The 20,935-nt window shown below is 45.6% G+C and overlaps 2 protein-coding genes across 6 annotated transcripts in view; both read right to left on the reverse strand.

Annotated features, from left to right (window-relative positions):
• Positions 1–2,666, reverse strand: part of LOC129171007 (SUN domain-containing protein 1-like) — a 28,715-nt gene extending 26,049 nt beyond the window's left edge. Inside the window, exon 1 of one of the 4 annotated variants that reach the window (XM_054759271.1) lies at positions 2,488–2,666. The gene's annotated coding sequence lies outside the window, so the exon portion shown is untranslated. Of the gene's footprint in view, positions 1–42; positions 507–2,471 lie in introns of those variants that run through there. The other 3 variants (XM_054759272.1, XM_054759267.1, XM_054759273.1) reach the window with 3 other exon arrangements.
• Positions 2,667–3,055: 389 nt separating this feature from the next.
• Positions 3,056–20,893, reverse strand: LOC129171781 (cytochrome P450 2K1-like). Of its 2 annotated transcripts, XM_054760780.1 has the most exons (14): positions 20,656–20,893; positions 20,436–20,598; positions 19,115–19,264; positions 18,885–19,045; positions 17,751–17,930; positions 9,167–9,343; positions 8,947–9,109; positions 6,527–6,676; positions 6,298–6,458; positions 5,766–5,945; positions 5,550–5,691; positions 5,295–5,479; positions 4,078–4,219; positions 3,056–4,017 (listed from the first exon to the last, which is right to left on the reverse strand). In XM_054760780.1, the coding sequence occupies exons 1-14, from the start codon at positions 20,851–20,853 to the stop codon at positions 3,830–3,832; spliced, it is 2,340 nt and encodes a 779-aa protein (XP_054616755.1). In that variant the 5' UTR covers positions 20,854–20,893; the 3' UTR covers positions 3,056–3,829. The 2 variants fall into 2 exon arrangements, with proteins under 2 accessions (XP_054616755.1, XP_054616754.1); XM_054760779.1 differs by lacking the exons at positions 3,056–4,017; positions 4,078–4,219; positions 5,295–5,479; ... (4 more) ...; positions 8,947–9,109; positions 9,167–9,343 and adding exons at positions 12,713–13,626; positions 13,686–13,827; positions 17,275–17,459; positions 17,530–17,668 and having other exon boundaries at positions 20,656–20,887.
• Between the last annotated feature and the right edge of the window lie 42 nt (positions 20,894–20,935).

Here is a 20,935-nt window from a genome sequence, read left to right on the forward strand (position 1 = left end):
TGTCAAATTAAAGCATAGTAGCAGTTAAGCATGCCAACTTGCCCGTGTGATGTGAGTCCGTGTATGCTACCATCATTTAACCAAGAGGAAGGACAAGATCCACTTGTGACGATGAGCAAACTTCTTCCGGTATTCCAATAAAAAAACAACAAATCTCTTGTTCTGTTTGGGTAACTTGCTGCTCTTCAATGCGATTATTCCAGTCGGAAGAAGGGAAAGTGTCAAAGTATCCAGTGTGTGTGTAGGTGTGTGCGTGTGCAAGTGCTACGCTAGTAGTGCACAACAAACTGATTTTCCAAAATGGCTTCCCGGGCGGAACAAAGCCACAAGGATGGCTGCTGATCCTCCCACTCGGCGCTCTGCTGCTCACTGCGACTCCATTGGAGGAGCCAAGTGACAGCTGCTGGAGCACAACACTCAGCTACACACACACACACACACACACACAAACACACACACACACACACACATTTACTTCCAAAACAGCTCGAGACGAAAGGTGATATCTTCTACCACCAATTAATACGGATGCGTATCATTTAGATCAGCCTCTTTTGCGTTCAGAATGGGTGCAGCCATTGTTGCGTGACGTCACATTTGTTTACCTCGGTGAAGAGGTTGGACTTCTTACGCAGACACCGTCTGTGAACATGCTTCTGTTTTTGTTTGGAGTAACATTTATTTATTGTACACACTACCGGTGGGGGGAGCGTTGGGGGTAAAAAAAACAGGATTTGAGTGAGAGAAAATAGTAGTTTGTCTTATATGCTTGTATTCATTGTTAAATTGTTCACAAAAAAGTTTTAAAAAAGTACTTTGTTTACCTAAAATCTTTGTAACCCATTCAATGATCTAGAAAATGTCAAGTAAAACCTATTGGTATCAGTAATACTGGCAATGTATAGACTTAGTATCAGATCAATACCAAACTAGTGCAGTGCAGCATCGCCCAACCATACCACAAACCCTGCCACAAACCCTGCAGGGCTCCAGCCAAGTACCTTGGTTAACATCATTAAGCCATTTCAGAAGGTCCAGCTCAAACCAAACAGACTCTAACCAAAGCAAATTTTATCATAGAAAAGATGTAAATTCAATTAATCCGTTCCAGACACCCAAAAACACATTTTATAGACAATATATTTTACAAATGACAAATGAATGGACAACTGAGCATTTAACGTCACTTATGCCTTGTTTTGTTCAGAAACCCCCCCCCCCCCCCAATCATCAATTAACAAAATAACACAAAATAAATATTACTCTGCTGCAACCACAATTTGCAAAAAAATACCCAAAAACTAAATATCAGACCACAACCTGGTCTTGCGGAAACCTCATTGTACATCAAAAGTGTGTGTGACACACTAGCACTTAAGCGGGTACAGAAGGAACTAAGCGTCCAGCTGGGGGCCGCAAAGGAGCAGTTCAGAAGGAAAACAGAAGACAGGATGCAGAATAATGACATGAAGGAGGTGAGGCAGGGAATGAAGACCATCACGCACCAAGACAGGTGCCCACATTGAGGGGGATGTGAGAAGGGCAAACCAGTTTAACCAGTTTTTTTCTAACAGCTTTGGCCAGCCCATCCATGAAAAATGAATGGAGAAAAATGTAACCATCAAAAGCATAGTGGGGAAACTAAACCTTGCCATCACAAGCGTTCATCCCAATGTATCACCATTAAAAGGCAAAGTGGGTAAACTACAACATTTACATCACAAGCGTTCGTCCCAAAATACATTAAAGAGCTTGCACGCGGCGCCCTCTGGCGGACACGCTAAAGACATTTCACTTATGTGACGTCAGACACAAAAGGCGCGCTGCTCTGTCAAGCGCCGAACTAGAAAGTTCACAGCTCAGTTCTGTTAATGACATTTTTAAAACTTTTCCTGCACATACGCGTCAACTCCATATAACTCAAAACCTTCAAGCCACTACATGGAACAAACCACTGACGGCATCCATCCATACGACTGTCATGACACGAAGGCTTGTAAATGAACGCTCATCAGCCAATCCAAGTACACATTTCTAGTACTCTTTTCTACCACATTTGTGCTGTAAACGTTATCCATTGTGCTTTTATGGTTTAAACAATAGTGCAAGAGTTCTACAGCGATGACGTCATATCCCGACCTACCGGAAGTGGTCTTGTTGTTGTGGCGCTATGTCTGGTGCCAGCGACTAAGTTGTCGTCCACTTTTTGTTGTTTAAACTCGTCCTTTTTCGTGTCACAGGAAGAACTCCAGTTCAAACATTTACCATGTACGAAATGACAGTGACAGTTTTGGTAACAGCGATTTGGGGTAAATGTGCTACTAGTTATCCAAGTGTCACACATTCCTAACTGACGTATTTCACCACCACTTTCAACTGGCTCGCTTTAAAGAAAAAGACAAGCAGCAGCCCATTGGATCAACAGTCAAAACGGCACAGATAAGCTAATAGCTGTAAATAATGAGACATACATATTTGAGTACTCACACGCTGACTATCTCCGAGTGTCCACTGTAATCCTTTGGTAAGCCCTTTGTGTTCCCCGATAAGTTATTAAAAAAAAAAAAGTTGACAGCTCCGAACTCTCCTCAACCGAGGACTGCTAGAATCAAAGACGCTGGATGGTTTGAATGGCGCTGCGCTAACGTGTTTCAGTTAGTGTCAAAAGCGCGTGGAACTATAGAACAAGTCAGCCAATGTGCGACATCGCCGACTAGCGGCAGACGCCGGAACAACAAACACAACAAACAGTATGAAGTCGTTTAAAGGTCAGCAAATTATTCATACGCTGGCTGCATTTTGAGTGAACTTTGGGTCTGTTTAAGTGGAAGTGACACAATAAAGTGGCAAAAGGGCTGACGTTAAGTGATATCAATAAAATATATTTGCTATTGAAATTATTTTTTGACATTTTTTTTGCAAAAAGGCCAATATCCCAAATTATTCATAACTGTTAGAACGTTTGATGTTATCATTCCAATATGCACATTTTTCTACTGTAACTGAGGGTACATTGTATTATAAGGACAAAGTAATGTCACTGGACCAGCCAAAATTTGCAGTAAAAATCAGCTTATTTATTTATGATATAATCCACAAATTAAAAACTTAAGTGTACATAGTTTTAGACAATTTTAACACAAGAAAATTTACAAAAAGTTTAAATAGTTGAGGAAAAAACTGAAGAAATGAAAAAAACAGCTGAAATTTTACAAGAATAAAGTCCAAATATTAAGAGAAAAAAGTTGTATTCTCACAAGAAAAAAAATGCAATTTTTAGTTGCATAGTGAGAGAAATTGAAAAAAAATGTTATTTTTTTTAAAACGTCCTAAAGAACAAAATAAAGTTGTAATTTTTGGAAAATTAGGTTGCGGGAAAAGTTATAGTATAATGTGAATAAAGTCATAATCTTATTGTCATAAAGTCATCATATGACAAGAAGATTTTAATAGATATTAATAAAGATAATAATATCCTTTTCCGCTGGTATCACAAAGCTTGACGCATATATAACTTCTGAGCATTGTTGCTTTACAAAACATCAAAGAGACCCTCGCATCCTTTCTTTCTTTGTAAAAGTTTGGATCCCTGCGATATACTGTAAGCAAAAATAACTGTGGATTGTTTGAAAGTCATTAAAATGTTGCAATTCTTAGCCATCATTTGACTATTTTAACACAGTTGTTCATTTCCCAGAAGAAGTAAATCAGAAACATTTGTAGTCCTTGATGTTTTAGCCAAGGCAGACTCCACTGTGATGCTAATCATTGACAGAGTGAGTGCTAAGCTAGGAGATTTTCCTTTTGCTTTTCCACCAACATCTCCTCCTCAGATGCGACTCACAGCGCACAGCTGGTGAGGCGGCGGGCTGAGCGTGAAGCCCACCACCGGCGTCAAATCCAGCTCGTCCTCTGAAATCCCAGGTGCGGGGGTGAATCGGAAGTGCTGGAGGAGGTGCGTGAAGAAGAGGAAGAGCTCCATCCGAGCCAGACCTTCACCTAGACAAGCCCTACGGCCTGCAAAGAGAACGTACATGAATCTAAAAAGTGTCTAAAAAGAGGAAAGAGAGGTGGTACCTGCAGAGAAGGGCAAGAAGGCATCCCTCCTGATGAATTTACCCTCCTCATCCAAGAAGTGGGAAGGGTTGAAGGTGTTTGGTGTCTCCCACTCACTCTCATCATAGAGGACAGATGTCAGCAGAGGGAGCACAGTCGTCCCCTTGGTGCACAAAGTCACAAAAAACACAAAGTACGGTCATCCCTCCCTATGTCGAGCTTTTTCAGAAATGAATAAATGATGTCTGTTTTGTGGTAGACTATGGTCTATTATTAGTCAAAACAAATACAAGTGCTATGTAGTATTGTGGTCACTAGAGGGCAGTAATGACACAAACCAATGAGGCATTAGCTTACGGTACATGACATTACTTGAACTCATTCAATCCCAGCCATTTCTGTAGCGGCCATTTTAGACCATTTTGCGTGATCTTTCAAGGCACACAGAATATTGTGTTCGATGGCTACATAAACACAGAACCTACCAAAAGAAAGATTAGACTCTCATTTTTCATCAGAAAAAAAAGTTTCTACTTTTTCTGTTCTTTAGGAATCAGCAGTAGAACATAGGTAAGTTTCAGGAAAATATCAGTTCCCGACTAAAACTGGGAGAAAAGCATCTTTTTGTGAAAAGATGCATTTCAAGCATAACACAAATATTTTTTCAAATATCTAAACAACTATACCAACATAAACACCACAAAAAGGGGTTATTTTACATCAAGATAACAATTGATTTACAAATATAACACCATGAACTATTTACAATTTTCACATTTGGAACTAAACTGTGTGTGTACACGCCGCGTGTGTGTGCGCATGTGTTCAAATTTTCCTGCGATGCGTAACCTTCTGCACGCTACACTCCTCCACACTCTCTCACCTCCTCCTTGCTGTGGAGTGTGAGTTACATCAGCCATGGCATGTCCCACAGGACAGAGTGGAAAAAAGTTCTCCTCCCATCCTGTGTGGAAGTGGTAGCTTCTTGTCTTTTTAAGTTTAGAAGAAATAAAGTCCAGGCTAGCTGGACTATAATAATCTAATAATGTTTAAAAGTAAAAGTGAAAGTCATAAACAGGTTTTCTATGCTCCAACTACAAAACGACTCTATTTATTAATATTGAATCCTACATTGTGGAAAATCATTTATCATGGGCGGGTCTAGAGCCAATTAACTGCTATAAACGAGGGATGACTGTACTTGATTGGGATCTTTTATTGATGAAGCAGCGGCTGACCTTTTCGATGAAGTAGCCCTGGAAGGTGACATCTCTGCTGGTGCTGTGAGTGATAGACATGGGGACGATGTTGGCGAGCCTCTGCGTCTCGTGGATGACTGCGTCCGTGTAAGGCAGGTTCTTTCTGTCCTCCATTTGGACCTGACGGACTCCCACCACCCTGCTCAGTTCTTCCTGAACCCGATCTGCAGGAGATGAAACACTGACAGTAATGCCTACCTCTTTCCTTTCATGCATGATTATGATCATTTGCACCTTGTATTTGAGGGTACTTGGCCATTAGAAGTAGACTCCAGCGAAGGGTGTTCGATGTTGTGTCAGTTCCAGCAGCAAACAGATTCATCACGCTGTAGACCAGGTTTCCTTCATTGTAGTGCATCCCCTGGGCATCAGACTCCTAAATAGACAACACGCATGCACGCATTCTTGCATTTAGGAGAGGTGGGCATAGTAAAAATGAGGATGTCCTACCTCCAGATTTAGCTTACGTGTCCAGAAAGCATCCACAAAGCACCGACATGTGTCGGGCTTGAGCGTCTCCTTTAGACTGTTAATTAATTGCAATAAATGCTGCTTGTTATTCTCCACATTCCTCATCAAATCCCTCCAGTTTTGAAGCCAAGGGCCCAGCCATGGAAACACATTGTAGATCTGTCACAGAGCAAAATGGACAGGATTCCTTTGGTGCATTTTCTAATCATTTGAACGGTTCCACATAGGCTTGAAATAAATATAAGTAAAATATTTTCGTAGTTAGTGCATAGAAAAGCTGTTTATAATATGATTAGAGCCCTGTAGACATGAAATAACACGCCTAGAGTCACCTTTACTCTCCTGTTATTCACTGTTTACATTACAGAGGCAACTCGAGAACATACAGCTTTTGTACTGGATTTTGTTACATTGTGTAGGTGTACCTAATAACGTGTGTAGTGAGTGTATATGTCTGTATATTGGCTCATCTTTTTAGGCACTGTAAGTACACAACGGCTTGATGGAGTACCAGGATGGAAGTTGAACCAGACAGACGGATGGTCTCTTGGTCATTGGTCAACATATCATGGAGGACTGGATCTTTGTAGTCAAACCTTGTTCCAAACATGATGGCCGAAATGATATTTGAAGCTGCATAGCTGATGGGCGTTGTGGTGTCAAAGGCTTTACCTGAAAGGAAGACAGAATTCATTAGAAAGCACAGCAAAAAGCATCATGGATTTCATGGCAAAGGTTACCTTCGTGTTTTTCAAACTCCTCGGTCAGGTAGTGACACTCCTCGATGATTTTCTGCTCACTGAGCCTCTTGCCCATGCCAAAATCTCTCAGAGTTGTCAAAGCAAAACGCCTCATTTCCTTCCAGGTGTCGCCATTGGAGAATATTATGCCTGTGAGCCGGTGGAAAGTGTGTTTGAATGGGAGAAACACCAACCGCGTTGATCAAGGGAAGATTTGACTATAGTTTGCCCGACCAGTCCACATGTGTTTGGTGGACTTGGAGAAGGCATTCGACCATGTTCCTCAAGGAATCTGGGGGGAGTACCGGACCACGTAATTCAGGCTGTTTCTTCCCTGTATGACGGCAATAAGTTGGACCCGATTCCAGTGAGGGTTGGACTCTGCCAGGCCTGCCCTTTGTCACCGATTCTGTTCGTTACTTTTATGGACAGAATTTGTAGGTGCAGCCAAGGAGTTGAGGGGTTTTGGTTTGGTGGTTGCAGGATTGGGTCTCTGCTTTTTGCACATGAAGTGGTTGTGGTCCTGCTGGCTTCATCGGGCCGTGACCTTCAACTCTCACTGGATGGTTTCGCGGCCGAGTGTGTAGCGGCTGGGATGAGAATCGGCACCTTCAAGTCTGAAACTATGGTTCTCAACCGAAAAAGGGTGGAGTGGCATCTCCGGGTCGGGGATGAGATCCTGCCCCAAGTGGAAGGGTTTAAGTTAAGTAAGTAAGTCTTGTTCACGAGTGAGGGAAGGATGGAAAGCGAGATCAACAGGTGAACTGGTGTGGTGTCTGCAGTGATGTGGACTCGTGGTGGTGAAGAGGGAGCTAAGCTGGAAGGCAAAGCTCTCAATTTACTGGTGGATCTACGTTCCTAACCTCACCTATGGTCATGAGCTTTGGGTCGTGACCAAAAGGACAAGATTGCGAGCACATTGGGCCGAAATTAGTTTTCTCCGTAGGTTGGCTGGGCTCTCCCTTAGAGATGAGGTGAGAAGCTCTGTCATCCAAGAGAAACTTGGAGTAGAACCGCTGCTCCTCCGCATTGAGAGGATCCAGATGAGGTGGCTGGGGAATCTGGGCCAATAGAAGGCCTCGGGGAAGACCCAGGACACGTTGGAGAGTCTCTTAACTGGCCCGGGAACGTCTCGGGATCCAAGTTTGCTGACAAGACAGTGTACAAGAACAGAGGCAAAATATGGGCTAAAATTTTGTGCTAACCTCGTGGTTAGCATGGTGGCCACACAGTGATCTGGGTCTGAATGTTCGTTTGGGAATCTCTGTGTGGCATTTGCATGTTCTCCAGTTTCCTCCCACATGCCAAAACGTGCATGTTAGGTTAATTGGCAACTCTAAATTGTCCATAGGTATGAATGTGAGTGTGAATGCTTGTTTGTCTATATGTGCCCTGCCATTGGCTGGCCACCAGTCCAGGGTGTACCCCGCCTCTTGCCCAAAGTCATCTGGTATAGGCTCCAGCATACCCCCGCCACCCAAGTGAGGACAAGCGGCATAGAAAATGGATGGATGGGAGCCTTCAAAAACCCAGGTTCCTGCCAGGTTTCTGTGCCCTTTTTCTGCGTAGAAGGGCAACACATCCTTCTGCCGTACGTTGCCATGGCAACAGTCACGGAAGCCTGACTAGTGTCTGAACCCTGGTTACCCCAGGAGTGCAAGACCACACTTCTGCTGTTTCAAGTGCACGCACCTCCCGGCCTGACCACCTTAAAGGGTTAAATCAAATTAAATTAAAGGGGAAGTCACCTAGGTTTACACAGCCTGCTGTGTAGAGACGGCCCTATTACATCCAGATCCAGCACAATAGTCTAACCCATTTATATTGTACCCAACGCTGAATCCCCTCCTTTAAAGCTGCTTCCTCTCAACTTTGGTTTGTTGCTCTTGGTAAAGACCTGGGATTATTTACTCATCTGTTAGTGATCAGGACCTGTTGGGTTTTGTAGTGTAACTGGAATAACATGAGAAGAAATCTCTTAAACAATACCGCTTTCTCTTTTAAATCACACAAGACTGAGGTGACGTTCTCTTAAAAGAAAAAGAGTTGAATAGAAAAAGGGGCAAGGGCATAAAAGCTGTAAAACTATAAAAAGGATGATAACTTGCATAACTTTGCCTTCAAGATAATAAATGAGCTCCACTCACATATCTAACTAAAAATGTTCACACTTCTCGCAACCTTCCACTGATAAATATCCTGGAGGTTAAGGTCAAGTAAAAAAGTAAACATTTGCTGCAAAAGGGGATAATCCTAATTCGTATTGCATGGACGGCAACATGCAGACACAGCAATGTGTCTAATGTCTTTACATGAAAATCAGTTATGAATCATGTCAGTTAGGAGAACCTGTTCAAGGGAGCCTATTTGTTGGCCAGCCGCCATGTTTTCAGAACTCTATCGACGAAAGAAAGATTTACCATGCCCTTTGGTGAAATCATGGAATAAAGGGTTGATCTCTCTGTCCCCAAACTCCTCAGGGTGGTTGATGAGAGCTTGTCTGACTGTCTTGCTTCCAGCCAGGACCACAATCTTCTTGAGTCCCAAGTGGAGGGTGAACACCGGCCCGTACCTTTTAGACAGCTAAACAAATAAGGGTTAGGTTGGGACCGTCTTGTAAGAAGGACCAGAAGGACTCACCTTAAAAAGGGACTGATCAAGCCTGCAGAGGTCCACCTGAAGCAGGTTACCAAGCAAGGGAAGACATCTGGGCCCAGGAGGATGCGTGTGTTTACCCTGGAAAGTCAAACTGGAGTACAAAAGGTGGATGACCAGCAAGCCTGCGAGGAGCCCCAACAAGGAGGACAACGCAGGAGCCTGCAGGAGCTCTTCAAACATGTTGCGGCAGGGCACGCGCTTTCCTTCACAAACACACTCAGTGGCTCTCTATAAAAGGGTCAGGAGGATCTGGTCCTCCAATCACACACCGGTGGGTGTGGTGAATCACCGCAACAAAATAAATAGATGAAAATAAGGATACAAAGGTCATAGAGGCTAAACTGGTAAACATGGTTGCACTCACGTTGTGACACTTGACAAAAGACTGTTGCTTCGATTCATGATGTATAAAATGCCCTTTTGGAATTAAAAGTTCATTTTTGGGGGGCAAAACCCCACATTTTCCCCACTTTAACATTTAATTTGTTGGCTACCTTATTTGACATTCAAAGGTAAATGGAAAGACCGTAAAATAATATCATTTTAACAATAATGTAACATGTGTTTAGAGTTTAGAAGATATCACAAAATAATTTATCACTTCACACCATGCATAAATAATGCTTTTGGTATTACAGTACTGCTGTAGGGGTGTCCAAAGTGCAGCCTGGGGGCCATTTGCGTCCCCCAGCTGTTTCTTTATTGGCACATGGCACATTTAACAAATATAATTTAACAAGAAAACAGCAAAAAAGCCCCCCCGTAGACCCACCACCTGCGGGGGCAAGCATAAGGGTCCGGTGCATTGCGTTTTGGGTGGCTGTCGAGGGCGGGCACCTAGGCGACCTGGTCTTCGGCGGCCAAATCTGGTTCTTGGGACATGGAACGTCACTTCTCGGGCGGGGAAGGAGCCCGAACTTGTGAGAGAGGTTGAGACATTCCGACTAGATGTAGTCGAACTCACCTCGACCCACAGTTTGGGTTCTGGATCCAAACTCCTCGAGAGGGGCTGGACCTTGTTCTACTCTGGAGTTGCTGTAGGGGAGAGGCGGCGAGCTGCTGTGGGCTTATTAATAGCCCCCCGGCTCGGTGCCTCTGTGTTGAACGAGAGGGTAATTTCCCTACACCTTCGGGTTGGGGAAAGGGTCCTAACTGTCGTTTGTGTGTACGCGCCAAACGGCAATTCAGAGTACCCAGCCTTCCTGGAGTCCATCAGAGGGGTGCTGGAGAGCACCCCAACTGGTGACTCTGTCGTTTTACTGGGAGACTTCAACGCCCATGTGGGCAATGACAGTGTGACCTGGAGGGGCGTGATTGGGAGGAACGGCCTCCCCGATCTGAACCCGTGCGGTGTGATGTTGTTGGACTTCTGTGCGAACCACAGTTTGTCCATCACAAACACCATGTTCCAGCATAAGGATGTCCATAAGTGCACATGGCACCAGGACACCCTAGGTCACAGGTCTATGGTCGACTTTGTAGTCGTATCATCAGACCTGCGTCCGCATGTTTTGGACACACGGGTAAAGAGAGGGGCTGAGCTGTCAACTGATCACCACCTGGTGATGAATTGGATTAGATGGCGGGGGAGGATGCCGGACAGACCCGGGAGACCCAAACGTGTAGTGAGGGTGTGCTGGGAACGTTTGGCAGAGTCTCCTGTTCGTCGAGTCTTCAGCTCTCACCTCCGGCAGAGCTTCTCCTGCATCCCGGGGGAGGACGAGGATATCGAGTCCGAATGGGATCTATTCCGTGCCTCCATTGCTGAGGCAGCCGATCGGAGCTGCGGCCGCAAGGTGGTCGGTGCCAGTCGTGGCGGCAAGCTCCGAACCCGATGGTGGACACCAGAGGTCAGGGCTGCCGTCAAGCTGAAGAAGGAGTCCTATCGAGCATGGATGGCTTGTGGGACTCCTGAAGCAGCTGACGGGTACCGGCAGGCCAAGCGGCACGCGGCTTCGGCGGTGGTCGAGGCAAAAACTCGGGTTTGGGAGGAGTTCGGTGAGGCCAAGGAACACGACTTTCGGTCGGCCTCGAAGAGGTTCTGGCAAACCGTCCGGCGCCTCAGAAAGGGGAAGCAGTGCCCGGTCCACACTGTTTACAGTGGGGACGGGGGCCTGCTGACCTCGACTGAGGATATAGTTGGGCGGTGGAAGGAATACTTTGAGGCCCTTCTCAATCCGACTGACATACCTTCCATAGAGGAAGCAGAGACTGAGGACACGAACGCGGACAGTTTCATCATCGTGGCTGAGGTATCTGGGGTAGTCAAAATGCTCCCCAGTGGCAAAGCTCTGGGGGTGGACGAGTTTCGCCCTGAATTCCTCAAGGCTGTGGATGTTGCGGGACTGTCTTGGCTGACACGTCTCTTCAACATTGCGTGGAAGTCGGGAACAGTACCTCTGGATTGGCAGACTGGGGTGGTGGTCCCCCTTTTCAAGAAGGGTGACTGGAGGGTGTGTTCCAACTATAGGGGGATCACACTCCTCAGCCTCCCTGGGAAAGTCTATTCCACGGTGCTGGAGAGAAGGGTACGACCGTTAATCGAACCTCGGCTACAGAAGGTGCAATGTGGTTTTCGTCCTGGTCGCGGAACACTGGACCAGCTCTACACCCTTGCAAGGGTCCTGGAGGGTACTTGGGAGTTTGCCCAACTGGTCAACATGTGCTTTGTGGACCTGGAAAAGGTATTCGACCGTGTCCCTCGCGGTGTCCTGTGGGGGGTGCTCCAGGAGTATGGGATTGGTGGCGCGCTACTATGTGCCATTCAGTCCTTGTACAACCGGAGCAGGAGCCTGGTTCGCATTGCCAGTAGTAAGTCAAGCCTGTTTCCGGTGAACGTGGGCCTCCGCCAAGGCTGCCCTTTGACACCGATTCTGTTTATAATTTTCATGGACAGAATTTCTAGGCGCAGCCAAGGTGTCGAGGGAGTCCAGTTCGGGGGCAAAGCTCTCAATTTACCATTCGATCTATGTTCCCACCCTCACCTATGGTCATGAGCTTTGGGTCATGACCGAAAGGACGAGATCGCGGATACAAGTGGCTGAAATGAGTTTTCTTCGTAGGGTAGCGGGACTCACCCTAAGAGATAGGGTGAGGAGCTCGGTTATCCGGGAGGAGCTCAGAGTAGAGCCGCTGCTCCTTCACATTGAGAGGAGCCAGCTGGCTGGTGGCTCGAGCATCTAGTCCGGATGCCTCCCGGACGCCTCCCTGGTGAGGTGTTTCGGGCATGCCCAGCCGGGAGAAGGCCCCGGGGAAGACCTAGGACACGCTGGAGGGATTATGTCTCACAGCTGGCCTGGGAACGCCTTGGTGTCCTCCCGGTGGAGCTGGAGGAGGTGGTCGGGGACCGGGAAGTCTGGGCTTCCCTACTGAGACTGCTGCCCCCGCGACCCGGACCCGGATAAGCGGAGGAAAATGGAATGGAATGGAATGGAATGGAACAGCAAAAATGGAAAATCCGCAGTAATTTTACAAGAATAAAGGCAAAATATTATGAGGAAAAAGTTTTAATCTAATGGGAAAAGGTCGTAAGTTTACAAGAGTAATGTCATAATATTATGAGGAAAATTAACATCATTTTAGTAGCATAAAGTGGGAATACAAAGGAAAAATTATTAATATCGTTTTTAATTGTAAAAAAACAACAACAAAACAACAAATAAAGTTGTAATTTTTTGACAAGTAGGTTGGTGAAAAAGTTATAATATTATGGGAATTAAGTCAAAATATTATTGGAATAAAGACTTAATTACAAGCTGTAATTTGAACTTTTGATGTTATTATTTTCTCCTTGAACTGGGGGTACATTGCATTATCAGGAGTAACATCATCAGCTCAACCAAAATTGGCAGTGAAAATCAGCTTATTTATTTATGATACAATCCACAAATTAAACTGTACACACAAATTAAACTGCACGTACTGTAGTTTCAGATGGTTTTAACACAATCACAAATAGTGTACATTATCTAGTAAATGTAGAGTAAGTATACGTAACTACAGGTATGTGGATCATTTGCAAGTCAAACTGTCGCAACCATTTGGTCATCATTGGACTATTTATAGTTAGGAGGAGCTGAGCAGGGTGGTGCCAGTCCATCAGGTCCAATATTCATTTCATAGAAGAAGTAAATCAGAAATATTTGCAGTCCTTGATGTTTTAGCCAAGGCAGACTCCACTGTGATGCTAATCATTGACAGAGTGAGTGCTAAGCTAGGAGATTTTCCTTTTGCTTTTCCACCAACATCTCCTCCTCAGATGCGACTCACAGCGCACAGCTGGTGAGGCGGCGGGCTGAGCATGAAACCCACCATCGGCGTCAAATCCAGCTCGTCCTCTGAAATCCCAGGTGCGGGGGTGAATCGAAAGCGCTGGAGGAGGTGCGTGAAGAAGAGGAAGAGCTCCATCCGAGCCAGACCTTCACCTAGACAAGCCCTACGGCCTGCAAAGAGAACGTACATGAATCTAAAAAGTGGTTAAAAATAAAAAGAGAGGTTGTACCTGCAGAGAAGGGCAAAAAGGCATCCCTCCTGATGAATTTACCCTCCTCATCCAAGAAGTGGGAAGGGTTGAAGGTGTTTGGTGTCTCCCACTCACTCTCATCATAGAGGACAGATGTCAGCAGAGGGAGCACAGTCGTCCCCTTGGTGCACAAAGTCACAAAAAACACAAAGTATTATTTACTTTATTGGGATCCTTTATCCAGCCTTGTGGTCCTGGACTTCAAACTCCTGTAGCGTCTGCCTGACGGTAGGAGTGTGAATAATGAGTGTTGTGGATGTGTGCTGTCCTTGATGAGGTTGTGTGTTCTGCGTAGGACTCTAGTTTTATAAATGTCTTGCAGTGAGGGGAGGGCTGCCCCAACAATGTTCTGTGAGGTCTTGATCACCCGCTGGAGTGCCTTCCTATCACGTGTTGTAGTTACCGTACCAAACAGTGATGGAGGCTGTAAGGACACTTTCCATAATACATCTGTAGAAGCAACTCAGGATTGTGGTGGACATGCCAAATTTCCTCAGTCGTCTCAGGAAGTACAGTCTCCTTTGGGACTTCTTCATAATTTGTTGGGTGTTGTGAGACCAGGTGAGGTCCTCGCTGATGTGTGTGCCAAGGAACTTGAAGGTTTTCACCCTCTCCACCTCAGTCTCATCAATAAACAGGGGTCTATGCGGCTCCTTTTCCCTTGTTCTTGGGTCGATGATCATCTCTTTAGTCTTATCTGTATTGAGAAGGAGATTGTTATCACGACACCAAGCTATGAGGTCCGCCACCTCTCTTCTGTATGATGTTTCAACACCACCAGTGATCAGGCCGATGACTGTAGTGTCATCCGCAAATTTAATGATGCTGGTGTTGTTCTGGGAGGCCACGCAATCGTAGGTGAAGAGCGTGTAGAGGAGCGGACTCAGCACACACCCCTGTGGGGTCCCCAGTGCTCACAATTCTTGAGCTGGATGTGCGATTGTGGACTCTGACTGACTGGGGCCTGCCTGTTAGAAAGTTAAACACCCAGTTACAGAGGGAGGGTGACAGGCCAAGTGTGAGGAGCTTATTTGTGAGTTTGTGGGGGCTGACTGTGTTAAAAGCAGAGCTATAGTCTATAAATAGCATTCTGACATATGTGTCCTGGCCCTGTAGGTGAGAAAGGGCTGTGTGGATGGCAGTTCAGCTATAGTCTATAAATAGAGCATTTTTGTACCTGGTATTTAGATGTACTCTCTTGTATTTGTATTGCACCTTATTGTATTTTTGTATTGTATTGTATGATGTGAGGACTGCAAATGGAAATTAGCTCTGAGCTAAATCTGGTGCAGACATCTTTTTAATGAAACTGCACATTGTCCTTAATAAACTAAACTAAACTAAACTAAATAGCATTCTGACATATGTGTCCTGGCCCTGTAGGTGAGAAAGGGCTGTGTGGATGGCAGTGTTGACTGCATCATCAGAGGACCGGTTCTGGCGGTATGCAAACTGTAGAGCAGGGGTGTCAAACTCATTTTCATTGAGGGCGACATCGCAGTTACGGCTGCCCTCAGAGGGCCACTTGTAACTGTCAGTTTTTATGAATCTAAATATGAATATAACCTCATAATACAGTATTATTACAAAGTTGCCCATGCATTAGATTATTATATTTTTACAAACAAATTGATGGATAACTTGCTTCGAAATGAGAAGTGAAGTGAGAATGTCATGGTGACAAGCAGACATTCCAGTATTTGTTTTTGAAAAATGCTTGGAATATCTTGCTGCATGATTAGATGATACTGACGTTTAGAAGAACTTTTTTATCGAATTTTTCTGTCAAAATGACAGATCAAATACATTTAGAAGGGCAGAGGTGACGTGCATTATTGACATGAATTATTCCAAGGGTTTCGCGGGCCGCATAAAATTATGTGGCGGGCCTTGTGTTTGACACCTGTGCTGTTGAGGGTCCACAGTGGCCGGGATGCTCTTTTTGATGTGGGTCATGACTATTCTTTCAAAGCACTTCATAACAATAGGAGTGAGTGCTATAGGGCGATAGTCATTCAAGCAGGTCACGTTGCTCTTCTTGGGTACGGGGGCACTATGGTGGTGGACTTAAAGCAGGTCGGTACAGATGCTTGTGCAAGCGACAGGTTAAATATGTCAGCAAGCACATCAGCTAGCTCTGATGAGCAAACCCGAGGTGCACTGAGATGTTGTCTGGGCCTGCAGCTTTTCGTGGGTTTGTTTTGTTCAGAACCCTGCGCACATCAGCTGATGTCACCATGAGAGGTAAGTCCTGTGTGCTCCCCAAGTCTGCCACCCTCTCTGCTCATTAGGAGTTTGGGTGTCAAAGCGGGTGTAGAATCATTCAGCTCTTCTGGAAGTGTGGTTTAGCTGGATGTGGCTACGCTACTCAGCAGTGTGGTTTTCATCCTGGTCGTGAAATTGTGAATTAAATCTTTGCTCTCGCAGGGTCCGAGAGGGTCCATGGGAGTTTGCCCAATCAGTCTACATGTGTTTTGTGGACTTGGAGTAGGCACTCGATCATGTTCTTCAAGAAATCCTGTTGAGTGTACTTCAGGAGTATGGGGTACCGGACAGCCTAATTTGGGCAGTTCGCTCCCTGTATGACCGGTGTCAGAGCTTGGTCCTCATTGCTGGCAATAAGTCGGACTCATTTCCAATGAAGGTTATACTCTGCTAGGGCTGATCCTTGGGCACCGATCCTGTTCATAAGCTTTATGAACAGAATTTCTAGGCGGAGGGAGGGCTTTGAGGGGGATCCGGTTGGGTCACTGCGGTTTGATCGTGCTGGCTTCATCTGGCCATAATCTTAAACTCTCACTGGATTGGTTCGCACGTCAGTGTGAAGCTGCTGTGATGAGAAGGAGCACCTATCACCTTGGCCATGGTTCTTACCCGAAAAGGGTGGAGTGCCATCTCCGGGTTGGGGATGAGATCCTGTCCCACGTGGAGAAGTTTAGGTACTCGTGAGTCTTGTTCACAAGTGAGGGAAGGATGGATCGCGAAATTGACAGGTGGATTGGTGCGGTGTCTGCAGTGATGCGTCTGCAGTGATGCATCGTTCCTTCGTGGAGAAGAAGGATCCGGGCCGAAAAGCAGAGCTCTCAATTTACCAATCTACGTTCCTACCCTCACCGATGGTCATGAGCTTTGGGTAGTGACCGAAAAGACAAAATTGCGGGTACAAGTGAAAAATTTGTTTCCTTCGTAGGATGGCTGGGCTCTCCCTTAAAGATAAGGTGAGAAGCACTGTCATCCGGGAGAAACTGGGAGTAGAACCGCTGCTAGAGCATCTGGTCAGGATGCCTCCTAGACACCTCCCTAGGGAGGTGTTCTGGTCACATCCAACCAGTAGGAGGCCTTGGAGAAAACCCAGGACAAGTTGGAGAGTCTATATCTCTCAACTGGCCTGGGCATGCCTCAGGATCTGCCGGGACGAGCTGGACGAAGCAGCTTGAGAAAGGGAAGTCTGGGCTTCTTGTCTTAAGCTGCTGCCCCTTCCACCCAACCTCAGCTAAGTCGAAGAAGATGGATGGACGGATGGATGGATGGATGGATGGAATCCTTTAATGACAAAGCAGCAACTGACCTTTTCAATGAAGTAGCCCTGGAAGGTGACATCTCTGCTGGTGCTGTGAGTGACAGACATGGGGACGATGTTGGCCAGCCTCTGCGTCTCGTGGATGACTGCGTCGGTGTAAGGCAGGTTCTTCCTGTCCTCCATTTGGACCTGACGGACTCCCACCACCCTGCTCAGCTCTTTCTGAACCCGATCTGCAGGAGATGGAACACTAATAGTAATGCCAACCTCTTTCCTTTCAAGCATGATTATGATCATTTGCACCTTGTATTTGAGGGTATTTGGCCATTAGAAATAGACTCCAGCGAAGGGTGTTTGATGTTGTGTCACTTCCAGCACCAAACAAATTCATCACGCTGTAGACCAGGTTTTCATCATGGTAGTGCAATCCTTGGGCGTCAGACTCCAAAAAAGACAACAGATATTTTCTACACGCATTCTTGCATTTAGGAGAGGTGGGAATTGTAAACACAAGGATGTCTTACCTCCAGATTTAGCTTACGTGCCCAGAAAGCATCGACAAAGCACCGGCATATGTCAGGGTTGAAAGTCTCCTTTAGACTGTTAATTAATTGCAATAAATGCTGCTTGTTATTCTCCACGATTTTCATTAAATCCCTCCAGTTTTTAAGCCAACGGCCCAGCCATGGAAACACATTGTAGATCTGTCATGGAGCAAAATGGACATTATTGCCTTTGGAGCATTTTCTATTTTACCCTTCAAATATTAATTTATTGTATAAAATCAGAATGATCAAATTATCCATCTATCCATTTTCTTCCGCTTATCCGGGTCACGGGGGCAGCAGTTTCAGTAGGGAAGTCTGGACTTCCCGGTCTTCAGCCACCTCTTCTAGTTCCACCGGGAGGACACCAAGGCGTTCCCAGGTGTGTCCTAGGTCTTCCCCGGGGCCTTCTTCCGGCTCGGCATGCCTGGAACACCTCACTAGGGAGGCGTCTGGGAGGCATCCGGACTAGATGCCCGAGCCACCTCAACTGGCTCCTCTTGATGTGAGGGAGCAGTGGCTCTGAGCCCCTCCTGGATGACCGAGCACCTCATTCTATCTCTTAGGGTGAGTCCAGCTACCCTACGGAGGAAACTCATTTCCGACACTTGTATCCACAATCTCGTTCTTTCGGTCACAACCCAAAGCTCATGACCATAGGTGAGGGTTGGAACATAGATTGACCGGTAAATTGAGAGCTTTGCCTTCTGGCTCACCTCTCTTTTCACCACGACGGTCCGGTACAGCTACCGCATTACTGCAGACGCCGCACCGATCCGCCTATCGACCTCATGCTCCAACCTTCCCTCACTCATGAACAAGACCCCGAGATACTTGAACTCCTCCACCTGGGGCAGGACCTCACGTCCAACCCAACACCAGGTCAAACTAATTGTATTGAAAAATATATAGTTTGCTCTTAACAAAGCTGAGGTTATCTTTGCAGGTTTATTTTCTGCGTTTTCCTCAAGTTGTTGTCTTGTCTAAATTTTGAAAACTGCATCAAGGAAATTGTTTTTTTTACAAATATTACAGTGGGTTCTGACACCAAAAGTGCTGCTTTTTGTTTTACAGTCTGAAGGGATGGAAGTACACAATACATTGGTGGAGTACCAGGATGGAAGGTGATCCAAACAGACGGGTCGCCTCATGGTCATTGGTCAACATATCATGGAGGACTGGATCTTTGTAGTCAAACCTTTTTCCAAACATGATGGCCGAAATGATATTTGAAGTTGCATTGCTAAGAGGTGTTGTGGTGTCAAAGGCTTTACCTGAAAGGAAAGGCAGAACACATTGGAAAGCGCAGCAAAAAGCAATGTGGATTTCATGAAAAAGGTTACCTTCATGTTTTTCAAACTCCTCAGCCAGGTAGTGACACTCCTCAATGATTTTCTCCTCACTGAGCCTCTTGCCCATCCCAAAATCTCTCAGAGTTGTTAAGGCAAAACGCCTCATTTCTTTCCAAGAATCACCATTGGTGAATACTATGCCTGCAAGAAAGGCCACGGCTGTTTTTTATTGGTGCACAGCACATACTAAATATATAATTTAAAGGGGACCTATTATACAAATTTTCAAGCCTTTGTATTGAGTTCTGGACTCCGATAGAGAAGCTACACACCTTAACCTGCACAAAAAGCTTTCTATGTATATCTTCCAGACTCTGCACCTGTTGCTGCAGTTTTTACTACCTCCCGCGCAAACGGTCTGTGTAACTGACTCCACCCACGGCCCTCCTTCAGGTACACCTCCCGCTGAGCCCACTGCGTGTGTGATTGGTCACACTCTCAGGTGCTCCTGAGGACTTCCGGACAGCTGCTAAACCCTTTTTGTCCGATTACTTACCCAAAATAAACAGTTACGACACTGATAAAATGTTACTTACAGTTTTCTCTTCTGACTCTACAACACAACCAAGTAACGCTGGAAAGGCCTCAGACTTTAGCAAAAGTTTGGTGGATAGTCCAGCTGGACTGTCATGTTCACAAAACAGTCCCGTGTGAAGTGCCGTTGACAGATGGGCATATTTTTCTCTTGCTGGCCGGGAATCAGCAACTCCAACCACTTCTGCCTGATGCAGGGGCAGGCCTACAGCATTTGCCTGGGCATGTCCATATAAGGAAGTCCGGGTTGCATTGACTTTAATGAAAGTTGGTGTTCAAAACAACTCTGTAAAACACAGCGTGCAGAGATGCCCAAAACTGCTTTCAAGTCTCACTTCCAAATGCGCAAACCTCATTATCTGATGCGTTGGCATCGTTTAACATGAGAATACAAGATTGTAACAACATCTATAGGTCAGAAAAGAAGAACAGGAAAAGCATAATAGGTCCTCTTTCACAAGAAAACTACATGTATATGTACTGAATATACGGTATGATTGTCTTGTTATCCATCTTTGGATGCCATTTTTCAATACAAATTTTTTCTCTTTTTCTCTGCTTCAACCTTCAACCTCAAGTGTGACAGACTTGTGCAAATACACATTTATTTTATTGGAGTTTGTGTGGTAAACAATTGCACCAAGCACCATGCAGACCTAGCCATTCTAATGTCCATACTTTTTCACTAGGTTTAAGTTATGAATCATGCCAGTTGAGAGCCTATTTGTTGGTGAGCCACCATGTTTTCAAGAACTCTATAGACACAACAAAGATTTACCATGCCCTTTAGAAAAGTCATAGAATAAAGGGTTGATCTCTCTGTCCCCAAACTCCTCAGGGTGGTTGATGAGAGCTTGTCTGACTGTCTTGCTTCCAGCCAGGACCACAATCTTCTTGAGTCCCAAGTGGAGGGTGAACACCGGTCCGTACCTTTTAGACAGCTAAACAAATAAGGGTTAGGTTGGGACCGTCTTGTAAGAAGGACAAGAAGGACTCACCTTAAAAAGGGACTGATCAAGCCTGCAGAGGTCCACCTGAAGCAGGTTACCAAGCAAGGGAAGACATCTGGGCCCAGGAGGATGCGTGTGTTTACCTTGGAAAGTCAAACTGGAGTACAAAAGGTGGATGACCAGCAAGCCTGCGAGGAGCCCCAACAAGGAGGACAACGCAGGAGCCTGCAGGAGCTCTTCAAACATGTTGCGGCAGGGCACGCGCCTTCCTTCACCAACACACTCAGTGGCTCTCTATAAAAGGGTCAGGAGGATCTGGTCCTCCAAT

Source organism: Dunckerocampus dactyliophorus, chromosome 18, assembly GCF_027744805.1.
Source record: "Dunckerocampus dactyliophorus isolate RoL2022-P2 chromosome 18, RoL_Ddac_1.1, whole genome shotgun sequence".
Classification (NCBI taxonomy): Eukaryota; Metazoa; Chordata; class Actinopteri; order Syngnathiformes; family Syngnathidae; genus Dunckerocampus; species Dunckerocampus dactyliophorus.

Bases quoted from the DNA above. Each gene is read 5' to 3' on its own strand.
- LOC129171781 (XM_054760780.1), bottom strand. From the start codon at position 20,853: ATGTTTGAAGAGCTCCTGCAGGCTCCTGCGTTGTCCTCCTTGTTGGGG. The intron at 9,344-17,750 runs GTAAGACATCCT...GAGCTCCTGCAG, and splicing joins CACGTAAGCTAAATCTGGAG to GCTCCTGCGTTGTCCTCCTT. The intron at 4,018-4,077 runs GTACCACCTCTC...TTCTCTTTGCAG, and splicing joins CTTCTTGCCCTTCTCTGCAG to GCCGTAGGGCTTGTCTAGGT.